At 41.6% G+C, this 21,439-nt stretch overlaps 1 protein-coding gene across 1 annotated transcript in view; it reads left to right on the top strand.

The window, feature by feature from the left end:
* LOC124558354 (heparan-alpha-glucosaminide N-acetyltransferase-like) overlaps positions 1-1,048 on the top strand; it is a 329,129-nt gene extending 328,081 nt beyond the window's left edge. Inside the window, exon 14 of the mRNA XM_047130906.1 lies at positions 647-1,048. Within this exon, the coding sequence (XP_046986862.1) occupies positions 647-828 (182 nt within the window). The 3' untranslated portion in view covers positions 829-1,048. The remainder of the gene's footprint in view (positions 1-646) is intronic.
* The last annotated feature ends 20,391 nt before the right edge of the window (positions 1,049-21,439 follow it).

The following is a 21,439-nucleotide window of genomic DNA, read 5'->3' on the forward strand; positions in this document are numbered from 1 at the left end:
CCACCTATTGCTCAAAAACTGTACTGATTTTGTGTGAGAACACTATGTGGTCATTTTGTGTTCTTCCCCTTCTGTTGTCAATATCTAGATTTATTTCGAAGGAAACATTAGCGAGCTTAACAGCTGCTGTCATGAAGGGCTGAGCCAACATGTTTGCACTGATGTAATTTCATTCATGTACTCAGAAGGTTTTTCAGTTTGCTGTAATTCTGCTACAAATATGTCACATTTGTTGAGAGAGCAAGACATTTTGGAAGCTCAAGGGGAAGAAACTGCTCAATAACTCACTTCAAGGTTTTGTCTTGGGAGGAGAATTATACTTTCTGTCACAATTATTTTAAAATTTTGTAATTTTTCAAAGACCTGAAGTAAATATTAAAAACAAATCTTGAAGCTTGGCCCTTTTATAATGTGTATTACCCTTGAAAATACATCAGTTACATATATGCTAGTAACACTTTAAAAAGAATGGTGTAAATGGCTGTTTTTCTAGGCCCAACATTCTTCTAAGTGGACAAAGTCTCCAAAGTGACAAGGATCCAATATTTATAAGAAAACTACCATTTGAGAGGTTTATTGGTAGATCAAATAGTCTTTTTCTTGCCTATTCCACTGTGCTAGTCTAATTGTTCTCTGTTTGTTACAGGAATGAATGCCACCATAATGTATGTAGGACATGAAATAGGTCATGATCTGTTCCCATGGCACTGGGCCATAGGCAGGATGAACACACATTTCATGTTGCTTATAGAATCAATATGGGGAACAGCCCTTTGGGTGATAATAGCTGTGTGGCTCTATCATATAAAGTTCTTTTTGGCTTTATAATTCAATGTACAAAAATGAAAATATGACCTTTTTTTTTGTAATGTATAAAATTTGTAAATATTCATTTTTAAGTGAACAGTTTTTACTTTTAATCATAAATATTTGAATTCAATTTATCTACTGACAACTACAGTGAATGGACATGAATATCATAATGCCATACTACATATCACAGATCAGACTGTACCTGTAATCATATTAAAGAATGATTATTTTTCTATTTTTCTTTATAGTATTTCTTAAATTTAACCACTTTTGCTAGCTCCTTTTATGGTGTAGAATACAGACAAAAAACTGCATGAATGTGAACAAAGAATGAAAGTATAATCTTATATCCATAACATCTACACATGAGTCCTGTATTTTTTACTCAGAAATAGAGACTTTTACAATCTGAAGCTTTTTTTCAAGTCATCACTCTTCTAACTGGTTTCATGGGCCCAACATGAATTCTTTTCTGTGCCAACAATTTCGTCTCGCAGTAGCAATTGCAACCAACATCCTCAATTTTAGCTGGATGCATTCCAGTCTCTGTCTTCTTCTATATATCTTATCCTCTACAGCTCCCTCTAGTACCAAAGAAGCTATTCCTTAATGTTTTAACAGATATCCTGTCTCCTGTCTCTTCTTCTTGTCAATGTTTTCCACATATTCCTTTCCTTGCTGATTCTGCAGAGAACCTCCTCATTCCATACTTTATCAGTCTACCTAATTTTCAACATTCTTCGGTAGTATTACATTTCAAATGCTTCTATTATTTTCTGTTCCACTTTTGCCACATTCCATGACTCACTTCCATACAATGCTGTGCTCCAAATGTACATTCTCAGTAATTTCCTCCTCAGATTAAGAACTATGTTTCATGCTAGTAGACTTCTCCCTTTTTGCCATTTCAGGTCTGCTTGTCAAATCCTCCTTGTTCCATCCAGCATAGGTTATTTTGCTGTCAAGGTAGCATATTTCCTTAACTTCATCTGCTTTGTGATGCCAAGTTCTTATATTAAGTTTTTCACTGTTCTCATTTCTGCTACATCTCATTACTTTTGTCCTTCTTTGAGTTACTCTCAGTACATATTCTATACTCATTAGACTGTTCATTCATTTCAACATGTCCTTTAACTCTTCTCCATTTTCACAGAGGATAGCAGTGTCATCAGTGAATCTTATCATTGATACCTCTTTGTCCTGAATTTTAACCGCACTCTTGAACCTTTCTTTTATATCTGCCATTACTTCTTTGATGTACAGTTTGAACAATAGGGGTGAAAGACTACATCCCTGTCTTACATCCTTTTTAATCCATGCATTTCATTCTTGGTCTTCCAGTGCAGTTGTGCATATTGTATATTACCAATGTTTCCACATAGCTTACTCTTATTTTTCTCAGAATTTTTAACATCTTTCACCCTTTTACATTGTTGAATACTTTTTACAGGTCAACAGATCTTACGAAAGAGTCTTGTTTTCTCTTCAGTCGTGCTTCCAATATTAACTGCAATGTCAGAACGGTCTCCCTGGTGCCTCTACCTTTCCTAAAGCCAAACAGATCATCATTTAACAGATCTTCAGTTTTCTTTTCGATTCTCTGTATGTTACTCTTGTTAGCAGATTTGATGCATGAACAGTTTGCCTGATTGTGTGATAATTCTCACACTTGTCAGCTCTTGTTATCTTCATAATTGTGCGGATGATGGTTTTCCAAAAGTCCGATGATAGATCACCAGTCTCATACACTCTGCACACCAATGTGAATAGTTGTTTTGTTTCCATTTTTCCTAATAATTTTAGAAATTCTCATGGAATGTTACTGGTATCCATCCTTTCTGCCTTAAGCTCTTTTAAATTCTGATTCTAATACTGGATCCCCTATCCCTTCCCTGTCGACTTCAGTTTCTTCTCCTATCACATCATTATACAAATCATACGCCTCATAGAGACCTGCGATGTACTCTTTCCACCTATCCACTGCCTCCTCTGCATTTAACAGTGGAATTTTCCATTGCACTCTTAATGTTATCACCCTTGCTTTTAATCTCATCCAAAAATGTTTTGACTTTTCTATATGCTGCAGTCCTTCAGACAACCATTTATTTTGCAATTTCTTTACATTTTTCAGGCAGTTATTTCACTTAGCTTCCCTACACTTTCTATTTATATTCCTGAATTTCCTTGCACATTTTTGTAGTTCTTTCTTTGATCAACTGAAGTATTTCTTATTATGCATAATTTCTCCACAGTTACCTTCCATGTACCTGAAGGTACTAGTAGTAATATAACAATAAAATAAGGAAGTGTTGAAGGCAGGTGCACTTCCAAACAGCATTTGTCGCATTTATTAATGAAAGTACAGTCATGTGGGTAGTAGTTGTTATTGTTGTTGTGATCTTCAGTCCAAAGACTGGTTTGATCCAGCTCATCAGTGCATGTTTATCCTATGCAATCCTCTTCATATCTGAATAACTACTACAACCTACGTTTGATCCTCCTTATTGTATGCATCCCTCAGTCTCCCTCTATCTCTACAAATTTTTAACCCAAAACTTCCCTCCTGTTCTGCTTTGACAGTTACTTGATGGCTCTGAATATGATCCCTCCTTTTAGTTAAGTTATGCCATAAATTATTTTCTCTCTAATTTGAATTAGCACCTCCTCATTAGTTATGTGGTCCATCCGCCTAATGTCCAATATTCTTCTATAGCAGCACATTTCAGAAGCTGCTGTTCTCTTCTTATTTGAATGTTTATTGCCCAACATTTCACTTCCGTTCAGTCATATGAGATACCATTGAAATCTGTCATTGGATTTTGGATTTCTTGGTAAAAAAGGACACAGCATATCATATTGGATGGACATTCATTGCCAGATGTGGAGGAAGTGTAATCTTTGCTGTTCGGTCTTTGAAATATTCTTCAAGGATAGGGGAAACAAATAACTCATTTAGAAAACAACAAACATGAATGATTTTCTTGAGTACAGTTGAAAATAACAGTAATACAAACATAATATGGAGAATTTATATTAATACTCCTAATGCAGTTCATTCTAAATCACTGACACAACCTGTACATATTATGTTTGCATGAGCTTTGCAAATAAAGGATTTACATCTTGAGCATTTCTGCAGAGATTTTTTGACATCTTTTGTGGGGCACATCTTGCACCTCCCATGAGAAGTCCTAGTGCATCAGGGACCACTCGTAATGGTTTTATAGGAAGGGCTTATTTCAATAGTGGTACGAGTCCATTACCTCCACTTTTCTGTCTATAATGCTTCTGAAATTAATGAGCGAAACAAACAGAAAGAAAGGTTCATCTCTAGCAAGAAGCCATATGCCTGAATATTTCTAGTATCTCAACTGCAGATTTTTCAGCTCTCATTTAACTTGAGGACTCTGTATCTCAATATGAACAAAAATGGACTTGTACCACTTTTGAAATAAGCCCTTCATATCCTCTCCAAATGTAGTTTTTTCTTCTTCAGAAGGGCTTGGGAATATTATCTATATATTTCTACATGCTGATGTGACTTTTAACTAATGGTTCTCCCAATATAATGCAATTGGATAGATAAAAAATCTACTCACTAAGCGGCAGCAGAATATGAAAATAAAAGAAGGTTATAATTATGCAGGCTTTCGGAGCCAGTGACTCCTTCTTATGGCAGAAGGGTTGAAGGGGAAGGAAGAGGGGTGAAGGAAAAGGACTAGAGAGGTCTAGGAAAAGGGGTAGACTTTGGAAAAGTCACTGGGAATGCTGGTCAGGGGAGACTTAGCGGAGGGAATGAGAAGGAAAGACTGATTTTGCCGACTGCACTGGATGAGATTTAAAACCTGGGAGCTCAAAGGTTGAAGACTGGGTAATACTCAAGACAGAGATTACTACTAAAACATTGTGTATGAGTTAATAAAAGTCAAAAGCCAAGTGCACTGTACATAACAGAGGGGGAGGAGGACAGTGAAAAATAGACAGAAACTGAAAGATGTAGAAAACTAAAATGGAGTGAAGAAAGAAGTAGTTACTGTGAAGAAATGCTGACATGGAAGAAATTAATGTAAATTAAGGCCAGATGGGTGGCAAGAACCAAGACCATTTTGTAGTGCTGGTTCTCATTTGCAGAGTTCTGAGAAGCTGACGTTGGGGCAAGAATCCAGATGGCACATGTGGTGAAACAGGCACCGAGGTAACGATTGTCATGTTGTAGGGCGTGCTCTGCAACAGGATATTGTGTGTTGCCAGTATACACCCTCTGCCTATGCCCATTCATCCTAACTGATAATACGAGGTGCTATCCAAAATTTTCGAGACTGGTTCTGCCATCTTTGGACTAACGGTCACCATCAACCTGAAAGTAGTTCCCATACGCACATACACTTCTGCCACTGGTCAAACTTTTTCTAGAAATCCTGTTCTTTGCAGGTGTTTATCACCGTCAGTGATGCTTCTCGAATCCTCTTTAGAGTATCGAACTGATGGCATTTTAACTTGAGTTTCAGTTTTGGGAATAGCACAAAGTTGCAAGGTGCCAAATCTGGTGAGTATGGTGGGTGGGGTACAACCGCCATGATGTTTTTTGCCAAAAACGTCCTGGTGAGGAAGGATGTGTGACAAGGCGTGTTGTCGTGATGCAGCCAATGTTCGGGCCGTTGTCGCCGCACATTTTCACGGAGCTGTCGCAAACTGTCACCGTAATATGCGGAATTCACTGTTTGGTTGGGTGGGATGAATTCTTTGTGCACAATTCCGTTGGTATCAAAGAAAACGATGATAATACTCTTCACTTTGCTCTTCACCTGCCTCACTTTTCAGGGTGTTGGAGAGTCACTCAAACACACGCATGTGGCTCGTGTTCTGTCCCCCAAACACTTATTGAATCATTGCAAGGGCCTCCATAGCACTTTTCCCGAGATTCACACAGACTTTGATACACACACACTGTTCTGTTCATGGATCTGTCGTAAAATCGCCGCACACCAAACACAGGGTATTACGGAAATCACTGTGGACACGCAACACGTCCTCTCAACTGAGTGCCACTCCGCACACTGAATCATCAGATATGCAGCTTTCGCCACCTAGCGGTGCAATGATCTACTACTCCTACTTTCCAGATGGCAGCACCAGTCCTGGAAATTTTGGATTCCACCTCGTATGGTGACAGACTGATGTAAAAGACCAAACGGTGTTTACATAACAGCTGGTATATGATGTGTCACTTCACAGGTGGCTCTCCCTTTGATAATATATGTTTTGACAGTTACAGGGCTGCTATAGGTTGTGGTAAGAGTGTTTGTAGGACAAGTCTTGAGGTGGGGATGGTCACAGGGGTAGGAGGGCTTGGAAGGAAGTACGCCATGGCTGAGTTGTGGGCTTTACTACACGGATCTTATTGTCAGTCACATCCAGCTACTCATCTCACTATCAACGTCACAGGTCTTGGGGAGTGGACAGGGCACATCTGCTCCAGTTTTAGAGGGCTTTCGTGCATTTGTGGCTGGACTATGGGTGCACAGTGGTGAGGCCTTCTTATTTGAAGATCACTGACACTATCTGCCATGAGGGTATTCGGCTGACCACAGTTGCTTATAGGTGCAGTCCCATACCCCATCTCTGTGCTGAGGCCGGGAACCGCCATTCACTGGTGGCAGCTCCTGAAGGTGCACCAGGCATTTAAATTCCTCGCAGCTCCGACTTCACCTGGATTCCATACTGTTGTAATGTTGCTTGTCCGCCTTTGGAACGCCTTTTCTCCAACTGTCTACGAGTCACAATGCCGTTTGGGATCTCCGTGCAGCCTGTGCTCCATGTGGAGTAAGTACAACCACAAATCCAGGGCTTTAACCGTCTTCAAGTGCAGTAAAGGAGAGAGTGCACTTCTGCCTATGTTTTTAGTGCCACATTTTTTGACTTTTATATGAGCTGTCTTTACGGATGGGTCCAAGCCGGGGGGACTGTTGGTTGTGCTGTGCTTTTCGCGGATTGTGTCCTCAAGATCTAATTGCCTCAAGAACTTAATGTCTTTGATGCAGACTTATATGCAATGTTGCGGGCAGTGGAGTAGATGAAATGTTCTTTCAGTGCTAAATTTCTTGTCTGTTCAGATTCTCTGAACACCCCTCACTCTTTCCAACTCTTATACCTATGAGATAAAGTCATCCAGAACATCCAGGACACCCTCCTCCAACTACAACAACTGGGGAAGGAGGTGCCTTTCTGCTGGGTACCAGGGAACATGAGTACTGCGGGGAATGAAAAGGCGGATCTAACAGCCGTGGAAGCATGTCGTGATCCTACGTTCTTTCAGTGCATGCTGAGCCGTGGCGCTCATTACTGGCGCGCCACTCTCTTGGATGTCCATTATCGATCCTTCGATGTTTCTTATCTTCGTTTGCCTTGTTGTTTTCCGCATTCGTGGGGCGAGTGGCAGTTGACGTTTGCTCGGGCGACCTGCTGAGACGCCGCGAGGTACGAGGTGGGAAGCAACCACGTATATGTGGAGTTGGTTGTACGCGGTCTGCCGGTTCAGGATGGAGGCTGCCTGCCTGTCTGCTCTCCTGATTGCGCTCGCCGTGCCTTGCGACCGCCTAGCTTGGGTTGCTGCGTGGTGTATCCTACACGAGCCATACCGGACGTGCAGCACAAGTTAAGCATCCTTGTGTATCTTTTAAAGAAAAGGACAAAATGTATAAGACCTTTCGTAACCAATTGTGGTGGTCTCTTAAGTGTGGCCTTAGCGTTTACACTGCCTTTGGGGAGAGCTAATTTTTTTAAATTGAAATAGTTGGGGTTCCCTGTCCTTTATAAACTTTTGGGGGTTTTATTTGAATTTTCTCTTTGGGGTTCCTTCCTTGTGCTTGGTTAAATGTTTACTTGTATCGTGGGAAGTGACTCCTGGTTAAAACTCGGAGAAGGTGTTTGATGTTACTGCCGCCTCCGGCATTCCTCTTTCCAATTGAGTGTTGTCATCCCTTCGAGCGACCTGGTGTCACTCCTCGTTAATATTAATGCTGGTTTATGTGTACTTAATTTTGAATTGGCCATTTGAATTAACATTTTGGAGCGCAGTATAGCACTAAGGCACCCTCATTGTATACCACCTGGTGCCCCGGTCTAGCACCTTAATTTTCAGTGGCACGAGTTAGCTCCACTACCGGTTTTACTGATGTGCTCCCTTCAAAATCTTGTCTTGTGTAAATTTACCCCACATGTGTCTGGGAACACAGAGATGAGCTTTAGTGTGACTTCATACTAGTCAGTTAATAGAATCTTCATTTTGGCTTGGCTTCCACTAAAGAGTTTGAGTGGAGCGTAGTATGTGTAATTTGTTATTCATTTAATTACTGTAAGTTTGTTTATGTAATGGGGAGCAAGACATTTAAAGACTGATGGTATTAACTGCCCTAGTTCTTGGGTGTTGCTAATTCGTTTCAAATGGCCTACTACTTATTCAATGGCAAGGCTGTTGATTAGTTGGTTACTGTGAGTACAAATTCACACTATTTATTTGTTGCCGAAATTGTTAAAGTGGTTGTCTCGTGATTCAATCACTAGCTACGTGTTTGAGCTGAATTGATATAAACCTTACATTGCCTCCTTAAAATTTGTTGTCAGCAGAAACCCTTAAGAGAACTAAGTTTTGTCACTGCGTATGTTAACCTTTACTCGGAGCAATATTTCATGTAGTTAAATTTTGTCTTAAAATGTGTATTTCTCTGATGTAATAAACGAGTGATAAAAGAAAAAAAGCAAAGGGGCCCGGTCCTTCCTATTGTGTCCTGTTTGTAACACGTATCACACGCTAAGACATATTTCAACACTTTTGCAGAGCTTAGCGCCAACGGACACGCATGCTATCAGCACCCACGACCCTGGCAAACGCACCCTGCCTCGTCTCTGCAGTGCCCCTATGCAGCACTGCGTCCTTAAACACTGGTAATCAAGAACTGAGCACCTGGCTAGCTTGCACCACTCCGCGGTGGCCAAGCGGTTCTAGGCGCTTCAGTCCGGAATCGCGCGACTGCTACGGTCGCAGGTTCGAATCCTGCCTCGGGCATGGGTGTGTGTGATGTCCTTAGGTTAGTTAGGTTTAAGTAGTTGATGACCTCAGATGTTAAGACCCATAGTGCTCAGAGCCATTTGAACCATCCACACTGTCATCTTTGACGCCCCTGGGGTCACTGCACAGACACTCGCGCACCTAGGCCCATCCAAGACTCTGTAGAACACAGAGAAACAGTGGTAGAACTACAATGGCGCAAAATGCAAATTGCCAGAGGAGGAAGCCAACCAGTACACAATCGATAAAGAAAGCCATAGCGACCGGAATACCAACGTGCGAAACAAAACCGCTAAGAACTTATGCATCAACCTAATATTCTTAGTGTCTCATTAATTAATGTGATTCCCCCAGCGTTGTCTGATTTAATTCGACTTCACTCCTTTTTTAAAATTTTGTTGATATTCATCCTATAACCACTTTTCGAAGAAAGAAAGAACATTAGTGTTTAACATTCAGTCTACAACGAGGTCATTAGAGACGGAGCCCAAGCTCCATTCAGAAAAGGAGTGGAATGAAATCGGCCGTGCCCTTTCAAAGGAACGACCCCGGCATTTTTTTAAAGAGATTTAGGGACGTCGAGGAAAACTTGAAGCAGCATGACTGGACGTGGATTTGAACCGTCATCCTCCCGAATCTCAGTTCAGTGTGCCGCCTCTGTCAGTAACCTGTTTTCAGGACACTATATATGCCGTTCAACAGATCTTCCATATCCTTTGACGTCTCTCAGAGAATTACATGAACAACATTAAGAGCGAAGACACATTAGGCACCATATTTCATTTTCCCATGAGCAATCATGACGACTAACAATGCCAAATATTTGCCACACTGGTTGTATCGTTTCAACGGTGTCAAGCGCTATGATGGTTCAAAACCACTTGAAAATGGCTGCAAGCCAACAGATAGTGGAATAAAAAAGCTACCTCATCTAAGACAGTTGCCTCTCGAAAATGTTGTCTTCCCAAGCGAGAAAGAAATGCCTTCACAGAACTTCAGTGTAAGTCATTACACGACACTTCTGAAATGCTGTTCCCCAGTGGCGGCAAAGAATTCAAACAGTGCTGGAGAGGTAGAAAATTTTAGTGACTGGAGAGAAATCACAAAAGGAGTCCCACTGGGTTCAACTTTGGCTCCACTCCTATTCCTTGCGTATACGAATGATCTTCCACTTAACCTCCAACAAGCAGACCTGGTAGTTATAGTGTTATAATACGTCCTATTAGAGAAAAGCAACAGAAAAATTGTAAATGACGAGTGCAAAGAATTATTAGATGGTTCTCAGATAAAGGACTGTTCCTAAATGTTGAAAAAACGGACTATGTTCAGTTTCGCACAAGAAAAGATTTATACCAACAACAGATGTAGCACGTGAGCAGATGTCAGTGAACAGGACAGAATGCTCTAAGTTTTTGGGTGCACATGTTGATGAAATCTTGTACTGGAACAAACATACCACTGAGCCTCCCAAACAATTAAGTTCAGCTACTGTTGCTTTTCATGTGACTGCTCAGATAGGTGAGCCCAAATGGGGTCGTTTAGAGCTTGTAAATTTAACATTTGCATTCTTGCTTTGGATGGAGTCATTCGCGGGATGTTGTGGTCTTCATGAAGCTTTTTCTGGACCTCAATCTCTGAATGGCTACTGCAAACTCACATAAAGGTGACCGGGATTGCTCTTTCCACATGGGCAACAACCTCACGTCGGTTGCCTGGAGGAGCAATTCCTGCCACATGGTGTACTTCAGTACCACAAGACTCTGTGTTTGGACCTTTACTTTTTATAATATATGTAAATGACTTGCCCAGCACCATGTTATGTAAACCCACACTCTATGCAGATGATACAACTTTTGTTACAGCAGGGAAAGAGTTAGGAAAATTAAACGAGGAAAGTGAGGTTCATCTCAGAGCAGCCATCAAGTGGTTCCAACTCAATGACTTGCATATAAATCATGATAAAACTGTAAATATTCTCTTTAGCTTGTGTGTTAAGAGTGATAAGATTGATTGTGTCTCAGCTAAACTGCTTGGGATCCATCTTGACTCAAAATTAACGTGGAAGAGTCATACCGATTATATTTGTACTAAGTTAGCACATGTGACATATTTGTTAGGTAAACTAAGGTCATGTGTTAGTGGTAAGTTATTACTCAGTGTATACTATGCCTTTTTCCACACCCATTTAACATATGCCACTTTGTTGTGGGGAAACCCACCCAGAGCAAAACAAGTTTTCATTTGGCAAAAGAAGACAGTCAGATGCATCCATGGAGTCAGAAATAACGAGTCTTGTAGACCATATTTCAAAAATCTAAAAATACCAACAGTTGCAGCCCTCTTTATACTAAGTTGTCTGATACACACAAAAGGAAACGAACACAGTCACAAACTACGACAATCTATCCATCACCATGACACACGTATAAAACAGGAAATTGACATCCCAGTTGCTAGACTAAAGAAAACTCAAGATAGTTACAGGTACATGGGAATAAAACTATTTAACATGTTGCCAATAGAGGCACATAATGTGTCACTAAATGAGTCTAAAAGTGTCACAAAGAAATGGCTTAGAGAAAAAGCTTTTTATACAATAGAAGAGTTCATAATGTGCACTAAAGATGATCTTAAGTACCGGTACTAATATAGTTTCACTTAGATTAAACTTATACATGTAAATACAATGCAAATACCTTGTGCAGCATCAAGGACAAATTTTTGTATCTTATTAGACAATAATGATCTACAATATATTACACCATTTCTGTTAGTTATGTAAACTGTATATGTACACAAATGACGATATCAATTGCATTTTTAACGCCTAAAGATGAATAATAAAATAAATAAAATAAATAAAATACTTTGTCAAGTGGTATAGACCGCAGCTATCCAGTAACAAGCTTGCATGTCTCGTTTAGTGCCTAGTGGACTTCTTTTGGGATTCAGTTACAATAACGACATACACAAAACAAAATCCACCAAAGAAATTCACAAGAAAGTAGAAAAACTCACAAAAATTATCCGAAAATGGACATGATTTGTGATCACCTCTAACGATTAAATGGAAACAGGCAGACGGACAAGGTATTTGGCCAGAAAGTGTCTTCGGATTTGCTGCCGGATCATGAAATCAACTCGATCCAATATTTCGCGATCAACCTGACCTTCATCTTCAGGAGAACGCAGCTGCTGCTGAGTGACGCTGAGAACAGTTCTTGAGTTGATTTTAGGACCCGGCAGCAAACCCGAAGAGACTGTCAAGACTTATTTCGCCTGGAAAGCCTATGCAGTCCCATCAAGATATTTGACATTTTGGGCGCAAAACTGCAGTAGCCGGATATATAATAACTAAAGAAGACCATCAAACATTACAATTCAAAGAGCTCTCGTCTGCAAAAAGTCTGTGACAAACGGGGATACTTCAAGAGGAACATCTTTAAACAAGACTCTGTGGTCCTTGGACAGAGAAGCGCAAACAAGTCCACTCACAAAAAGGGTGGAAGAAAACAAACCGTACTGCTAAATGCAGTGAGGTTAACTTGGCCATAGTTGGCCTCAACCAGTAAATAATTAACAGGCCAGCAATAAGAAGCAGAAAAACTTAATTCAGGAGTGACGTGCTAATGGAGAAAAAGGGCTTGGTTAGATTGTTTCTCGAATACAATAAAAGTGAATATTTTGCTTTCGTATAGCATCGCAGACGAAAGAGAGTTGTAACGTTTGCGAGTCACAGACTGTTGCGGATTGTGCCATAATCCAAACAAGCGAGAGAGAGCCTTTCCAAACAGTCATAATCCCGTTATGAAGATAATGTGTAACTGTTTGCGTTGTAAACAGTCGAGAATAAGCCTGAGCGCAAACATGTCGGTTAGCATGCCCCGCAGAGTACATCTTATCACAAAGGAGACCACACTGAGAAATGAAGCTGTTCGTGATACACGCTATGTGATTAAAAGCTTCTGGGCTTCCCAATATAATGTTAAGACCTCAGTGGTTCTGAACGTGGGTAACAAATCTATCAGAGACGTTTCATCCCTTCTAAAACTGGCCAAGTTGACTTTTGGTGATCTGATTGCGAAGCGGGAAGGCGAAGGAACAAGCACATTTAAACCAAGACCAGGCATATCTTATGTACTGACAGGGACTGTCGATCATTCGGAGAGTGGCAGTAAAAAATCGCACGAAATTGGCAGAAGGAATCACTAGTGCGTTCCAAAGTTCTTCCAGCAGTCCAGCTAGCACAGTGGCTGTGCTTGGGGAGTTTAAAGGAATGGTATCCAATGGTCGAGAAACCCACCCCCCCGCGCATGCGCGGTCTAACGCGCTGATCCCCGAGCCGGAAGGCGTGCTGGTCCCCGGCACAAATCACTCGGCGATTAGTGTCGAGATCCGGTATGCTCGCCAGCCTGTGGATGGTTTTTAAGGCGGTTTTCCATCTACCTTGGCGGATGCGGGCTGGTTCCCCTTATTCCGCCTCAGTTACACTACGTCTGCAATTGCTCCGCAAACACTGTCTCCACGTACGCATACGCCATAATTACTCTACCATGCAAACATCTGGGCCTACACTCGTCTGGTATCAGACGTTACAGGGGGTTGGGGGGGTGGGGGGGGGGTCCACTGGGGGCACAATAACCCTGGGTTCTGTGTTATGCGGCGGTGGAGTGGGTGGACTGCTGTGGCCTGTTGTCGGGTTGTGAACCACTGAGGGATACAGCGGGAGGAAGCCTCTCCATCGTTTCTACAGCCCCGGTTCAATACACAATACACAGTACACAATGATCGATAAGCTCCCAGCTGCTTCAACAAGCCTTTCGGAGTAGTAATTGAAAGTAGAGAGCTCTGGGAGAACAAATTTCGACACCGTACTGGGGACATAGTCTGTTTCACTGACGGTTCGAAAACAGACGAAGGTGCTGGGGCTGGGTAAACCTAGTGCAGCGAAGGCTGGAGAGTGCAATGTTTCTAGGGAAGACGGCCACTGTGTTTCAAGCAGAAATATCACCTGTCAGGATGGGTGTGGAGGAGAATTTGTGGAAGGGCTACAGAGGTCGTAGCATTTTCAGTTATTCAGACAGACAAGGAGCCCTGAAAGCACTGGCAGCCTATGAAACAAGATCAAAGATCGTGGCAGGATGCCACAAAGTTCTTGTGGAGCTACGGGAAAGCAACAGGGTAAACCTGTTGTTGGTCTCTGGTCAGTCAGGGATTAGTGGTAATGAGCAAGCCGATAGGTTGGTCAGGGTAGGGGCGATGACACCATTTATTGGACCGGAACCTTTCTCGACAATCACCAAGGCGTTGATCAAAATAAAACTACGAGATCGGATAAGGAGGTAGCATGTAGAATATTGAGCTAAAGTCCAAAACAAAAAGATGGCAAGGTATTGATGACGAAGCCATGTTCTAAGAGAAGTCTCTCAATCCTGGGTTTGAACAGGAGATAAATAAAACTCATGGTCGGACTATTCACAGGCCATGGGAATTTCGAAAAACACCTACATTCAATGGGGATGCTAGAAGAAGACCCCAAATGTAGGACGTGTGGTGTGGGCGAGGAAACCACATCACATTTGATCTTCGAATGCAAGTCATTGGAGATTAAAAGACACAGAATATTCGGATCAACCAGACCTGAAGGAACTGTGTCTAGCAAAGCAATGGTAAAGGATGTCCTTGCACTGTTCGAGGGCATTGGTTGGGTTTACTAGAGACACAGGGAACGATACCGCACAATAACCTCTGTTTCGGTGTGGGCAGCAGTGGGCTTGACCAATGTTGTCTTTGCTTCCATGATAAAATCAAATCATATCAAATCAATGGTCGAGAAGCTCCTCATTAGCCACACATTTCTGTAGTGACCGCTAAGCGGCACTCTTCACTGATCGACTGGAAACGGGTGATTTCGACTGATGAATCACTCTGTGCCCCGGGGAAATCCGATGGAAGAGTTTGGGCTTAGCGAACGGCTGGAGAACGTTATCTGGCATCCAGTATGGTGCCAACAGTTGAAGTGTGGAGGAGGTGATGTCATGGTGTGGGTTCGTTTTTCGGGTACGACGCGCGGGCACCTGGACACGTACTGGTTCCAAACGATTCAAATGGCTCTGAGCATTATGGGACTTAACTTCTGAGGTCATCAGTCCCCTAGAACTTAGAACTACTTAAACCTAACCAACCTAAGGACATTACACACACCCATGCCCGAGGCAGGATTCGAGCCTGCGACCGTAGCGGTCGCGCGGTTCCAGACTGTAGCGCCTAGAACCGCTCGGCCACACCGCCAGCGACACGTACTGACCACAGAAATGTATCCACGGAAATATCAATTTTAAGCTGTTTTTCGTATTCGGATATACTGCAGTTAGTTTCTGTTGTCAAGACAACCAGAGATGCTCGTGCGCATTACTAAACAATCAAGCGAGCAATAGCGTAAAGCATATATCTGATTCGCATAGCGCAACTGTCAAAATATTTCATTTGTCCCTACGAAACTTCCAATAAACTTTAAAAATCGTCAATAATTTTCAGATTAATTTTAACTATTCCCACTGTTATCAAAGAAACCCACTCACAACCATGAGAACAAATTAATCACGACATTAAGCAAAAAAAGTGAGCAGTCATATGATTTTCCAGTGTTTCTTGCTTGTCTATTATTTAGCCCTATATCTCTCCTTTTCAGCTGATTAAGATCTCGTTTCAGTTTTGATGACGAACTTCAAGCATGCACACTTCCGAAATAAAAATTTCCAACAGCAGCTTCTTTCTTTTCACAATAATTATCTTCTACGTTGGTTTATGGATAATTTTTCAGAATACACATAGTACGGTATACATTGTAATGTTGTTGCTTTAATTTGCTATGAAGGCGGTGCCGATAGCCAATAAAAGCGGGTTAAAAGCTGTGAGCTGTCTGGGGAAGTTAACCTTGCATTACTGCGCAACTGTTTCACCAGGTATCCAGTCTAGCTTACCAAATTCCCAACCAATTATAATCTTTTAAAAGTCATACGACAACCGGTGATTTATTTCTTCTTATTTAAATTCTCTTATATATATATATATATATATATATATATATAAGAGAATTTAAATAAGAAGAAATAAATCAGTTTATATTTGGAAATTTATTTTAACATTGATCATTGAAATTTCAGCATATTAAACGTGAGTCATAACTAAGCTGGTGCCTTATTTAGGACTGTGAAAATGTGAGTTTGTAATCTTACGGAACACATCAAATATGGAGCCAAGATTGGGAGACTGCATACAACACTGCATTCATAAAATAACACACAAAGAACGTTGAAACATATGCAAGAGGAAATTAACGACAACCAACCGATTCAATTTTCACCCAAAGAAGTTATGTTCATAGTGCAATCCTGTCCGTCATGAAATTACCACACACTGGTGTACTAAATTCATACTAACTCTCTGTGAAATCTTCCCGAAAAGAATAGCTAAGGGCTATTTGATGCTTACACCACATGCTTCACGTGGTCAACTTGGTTTACACAAAGAGTGTAACTCCACAATAATTTTGATAATTAAAATAAATTAGATCGAAAAGCAATTTACAAAAGAAAAACCTCGAACTGGTTACTATCGTCTTACTATTAACCTGATGGGTCAAACAATTGTATAAGCACGTGGTACTGGTCTCACAAAGTACACCCCACGTGGGTTGAACATAAAGAAAAGTTGCTATATTGAAAAATATTGTCAAGACGAGACGTTATAATCTCACGCACATTCACATTGAAGACTGATGATGCTAGTTAGAGTTACTGATCAACACGTGGTTCCACTTTACTCACAAAGTAGTGACAAAGCAACTACCGAAATATATTCTGAACTTCACACGAGAATTACACTGCACTGCAATTTAAGATAACATTAGATATTTTAGAGCTAAACCTGAAATAAAGGTGATTAAATTTTCAGTTATCCTGAACTTAAGAAATCCATTGTCCTACGGACTTAGCAGACACGCGCTTAGCCGGAGATCTTACCACTTCAGACGCTCGCCGCGGACAGACTGACCTGGTCCCTTCCCGAGGGTGGCTCACAAACACAAACGGAAGTGGCCAGAGGGGCAGCTTCCTACACCAACATGACAAGGGATGGACAGGACCATACTAAGGACAGAAACCTCTTTGCTTTTAGAAAGCGTAGCTACCTGTTCCGACATTGGTCCTACTGCTCTCTAGCAGACAGGCTTGTCTGCTACCCTCAAGCATGGAACTAGAAATACATTTGCTCATTCATCCTCTCACACACAAGGGAAGGGGGATGACAGTATCTTATAATATACAGTATATAAAAGAAAGCGGATGTAGGTTCCGTATGAGACTGTGTGACATGAATTACATATAAACTGTGTTTTAAAGTGTAGTAGTGTGACAGATCGTTCTTGTTTATGTGTAAAAGTAACACGTTCCACTACTCAGTCTCCTCCCAGATAGTCAGAAACGCCACAGTAAATTTAGAAGAGGAATTTATGCCGTAAATGACAACAGATTTAAGAAATTAACATGAAAGGGATCCAACAGAGACCTTTCAACATTTGCATCCACCGTCTGACTTTAGTGGAATACAGACATGAACTGAACAAAATTAAACTAGTAACAAGTTCTTTTTCTTATTAACAATGTTAACAATGTTATGATTTACTCTGTGTCAAATCTGCTAGCCCAACGCCGTCGTTCTCTGGCGTGGCAGGGTTGTCGGCTCGGCGCATACGGCGACCAACTTCCTCAGCTGCCGTTACCGCGCTGCTGCCAGTCCGCCGTCGTTGTTTCAGCGTACTCGAACACATGGAACATCAGAACACAAAAAACGCTGCACACAGTACATCTTTTAAATAATTTCAGCCCATTACATTGATGAATATTAACCACGAAACTCGTTAACTACGTGCTACTTCATATATCATAGTATTGTCACCTCAAGATCATACGACGAGCAGCGTTCTTGAAGGAAGGCAGTGCTGATAGCAAAAAATGTGCGATATTCGCTCAAGAATATCAGCACAATGGTTAGGGTGTGGTCTCCCTATCGCACTTACGGAAACGCTACATTCGGAAGGAGGTGAACAGATTTCACAGCATTGTGTGCTCCACACAGTTGAGGAACAGTTCGGAGGCAATGATTGTAGCAGCATCATTAACTCCCATATGTGAGGCATTTATTTGTCGACAATAACGTTCCTGAAACGTACTGACTTGCCCAGAGCTCTCATCTGAACCCAATGGAACACTTTAGAGGTGAGTCAGAACGTCGACTTAACTTCAGACACCAGCCTCCAACATCGCTACCTGCCATTCCTACTCACAAATTGAGACACCTCTTTGAAATTTGAAAGCACCCCGACAGAGTTCAAGCCTTCATGAAGGGGAAGAGTGGACACATCCCATGCGTGCCATACAAAAAACAATCATGTGCTATAAAGCCGCATGCGTGTGCAACAGCAACTACTACTTTCTGTCTCGCTTCAAATGATGGGAAATGAACGTGTTACTCACTACACACAAAGAATAACAGTCCTTTCGAAAAAGGTTTTTCTTGCCACATTTCAGTATTGTTCTACTTATTTCGTCGTCATAATCAGACATTTGACATTCGCTGCAAAAGAGCTCCTCAGTTAGCAGGTATCTTGCTTGGTCCATCTGCCACCCACGTCCCACGTATATCCATTTAATTTTCAATACTTAACGTCTTCTCATCCGACCTTTTATTCTGATCCAAGCTACTCGCCATCCCCTCTTCTCCGGTAAATAGTTATATGCGTCTCCCCATTACCTCCGGAGCTACACTCAATTTATGAGTGGTTCCCGACTAAAAGTTCGCGTCCGAAAACAGAAGAGGGGGGGGAGGGACGGGGGCGGGGTACCTTTGACAGATGAGCGAAACAAAACGCCGACTGATGCGCTCCGGGGATGCTGGCAGGATGTCAAAGCCGGCCGATGAAACAGATCTAGACTCTGAAAATGAGGTCGGTTGTTTGGACGCGGTCTATAGAGGCTCGATACGAGATGAAATCCGAGGAAACGTATTTTGTGTGTTAAACAGAACGATCATTAAAAATTTACGTCATCCAAAGATCACACATGACGAAACTTTCTGTCATACTAAAACATGGTGCATGACTGGGATTCGTACCTTTCGCCGCGGGCAGGTGTTATGCCGACTTCGTTTTTCAAAATTACTCTGATACGGCTCTGCATGCTGCAAGAAATAATGGAGCATTCAATGCACAAAATAAGGCACTGGAAAATGAACAAAAGTGTGAAACACTAATGCCAGCCTCTTCAATAATTAAACGTAAGGACTGTTTATAACGTCTTGGATCTGTTTCTTAAGAGTCTTACACAAAACTTAACGTGACGTACAATTTACAAACAGCAGTACAAATCAAAGCCTGCAAAGGCCTACGTTAAACGTGTAATTGTTTGCCAAGATTGTTCAAATGGCTCTGAGCACTATGCGACTTGACTTCTCAGGTCATCAGTCGCCTAGAACTTAGAACTAATTAAACCTAACTAACCTAAGGACGTCATCATCATTTAACCATACAGTAAAGCTGCATGCCCTCGGGAAAATTTACCATCTGGAGAGCAAGACATGAGACAGGCGAAATACCCTCAGACTTCAAGAAGAATATAATAATATATAATCCCAAAGAAAGCAGGTGTTGACAGATGTGCAAATTACCGAACTATCAGTTTAATAAGTCACAGTTGCAAAATACTAACGCAAATTCTTTACAGACGAATGGAAAAACTGGTAGAAGCCGACCTCGGGGAAGATCAGTTTGGATTCCGCAGAAATGTTGGAACACGTGAGGCAATACTGACCCTACGACTTATCTTAGAAGAAAGATTAAGGAAAGGCAAACCTACGTTTCTAGCATTTGTAGACTTAGAGAAAGCTTTCGACAGTGTTGACTGGAATACTCTCTTTCAAATTCTGAAGGTGGTAGGGGTAAAATACAGGGAGCGAAAGGCTATTTACAATTTGTACAGAAACCAGATGGCAGTTATAAGAGTCGAGGGGCATGAAAGGGAAGCAGCGGTTGGGAAGGGAGTGAGACAGGGTTGTAGTCTCTCCCCGATGTTATTCAATCTGTATATTGAGCAAGCAGTAAAGGAAACAAAAGAAAAATTCGGAGTAGGTATTAAAATCCATGGAGTAGAAATAAAAATGTTGAGATTCGCCGATGACATTGTAATTCTGTCAGAGACAGCAAAGGACTTGGAAGAGCAATTGAACGGAATGGACAGTGTCTTGAAAGGAGGATATGAGATGAACATCAACAAAAGCAAAACGAGGATAATGGAGTGTAGTCGAATTAAGTCGGCTGATGCGGAGGGAATTAGATTAGGAAATGAGACACTTAAAGTAGTAAAGGAGTTTTGCTATTCGGGGAGCAAAATAACTGATGATGGTCGAAGTAGAGAGGATATAAAATGTAGACTGGCAATGGCAAGGAAAGCGTTTCTGAAGAAGAGAAATTTGTTAACATCGAGTATTGATTTAAGTGTCAGGAAGTCGTTTCTGAAAGTATTTGTATGGAGTGTAGACATGTATCGAAGTGAAACATGGACGATAAATAGTTTGGACAAGAAGAGAATAGAAGCTTTTGAAATGTGGTGCTACAGAAGAATGCTGAAGATTAGATGGGTAGATCACGTAACTAATGAGGAGGTATTGAATAGAATTGGGGAGAAGGGGAGTTTGTGGCACAACTTGACAAGAAGAAGGGATCGGTTGGTAGGACATGTTCTGAGGCATCAAGGGATCACAAGTTTAGCATTGGAGGGCAGCGTGGAGGGCAAAAATCATAGAGGGAGACCAAGAGATGAATACACTAAGCAGATTCAGAAGGATGTAGGTTGCAGTAGGTACTGGGAGATGAAGAAGCTTGCACAGGATAGAGTAGCATGGAGAGCTGTATCAAACCAGTCTCAGGACTGAAGACAACAACAACAACCTGCGACCGGAGCGGTCACGCGGTTCCAGACTGAAGCGCCTAGACCGCACGGCCACACCGGCCGGCAAACGGAAAGACTGTTTCTCCTCTAAAATCCATTATAACTCCGTAATTCAGATCTGATTTCATTATAAATGCGGATCAAACAGGGTGTGAGTATCACACATCTAGTAAGAGAACGTTATCATTCGGGGGTGAGAAAGTTACGAAAACAGTTGTCGGTAAATTGAAAGACCAGACGCACTCATACACTGCCCAATATGGACTCACGCTTTGCGCAAAACTGTTACAACAATTTTTGTTTGTCTCTAAGATGACAGTGGCAGGTCGCTCTGTTCCTCCATGAGATCCACAGAGCAGTGGACAACGGCGCTCGGGCTGATGCCGTGTTCCTTGGTTTCAGCAAGGCATTCGACACCGTCCCACACTGCCCTTTAATGAAAAAAATACGAGCTTACGGAGTATCGGAGCAGACCTGCGATTGGATTCAAGACTTTCTTGCAAATAGAACTCAACACGTCGCTCTTAACGGAACTAAATCGACAGATGTAAAG

This window comes from Schistocerca americana, chromosome 1 (assembly GCF_021461395.2).
Source record: "Schistocerca americana isolate TAMUIC-IGC-003095 chromosome 1, iqSchAmer2.1, whole genome shotgun sequence".
NCBI classification, from domain to species: Eukaryota; Metazoa; Arthropoda; class Insecta; order Orthoptera; family Acrididae; genus Schistocerca; species Schistocerca americana.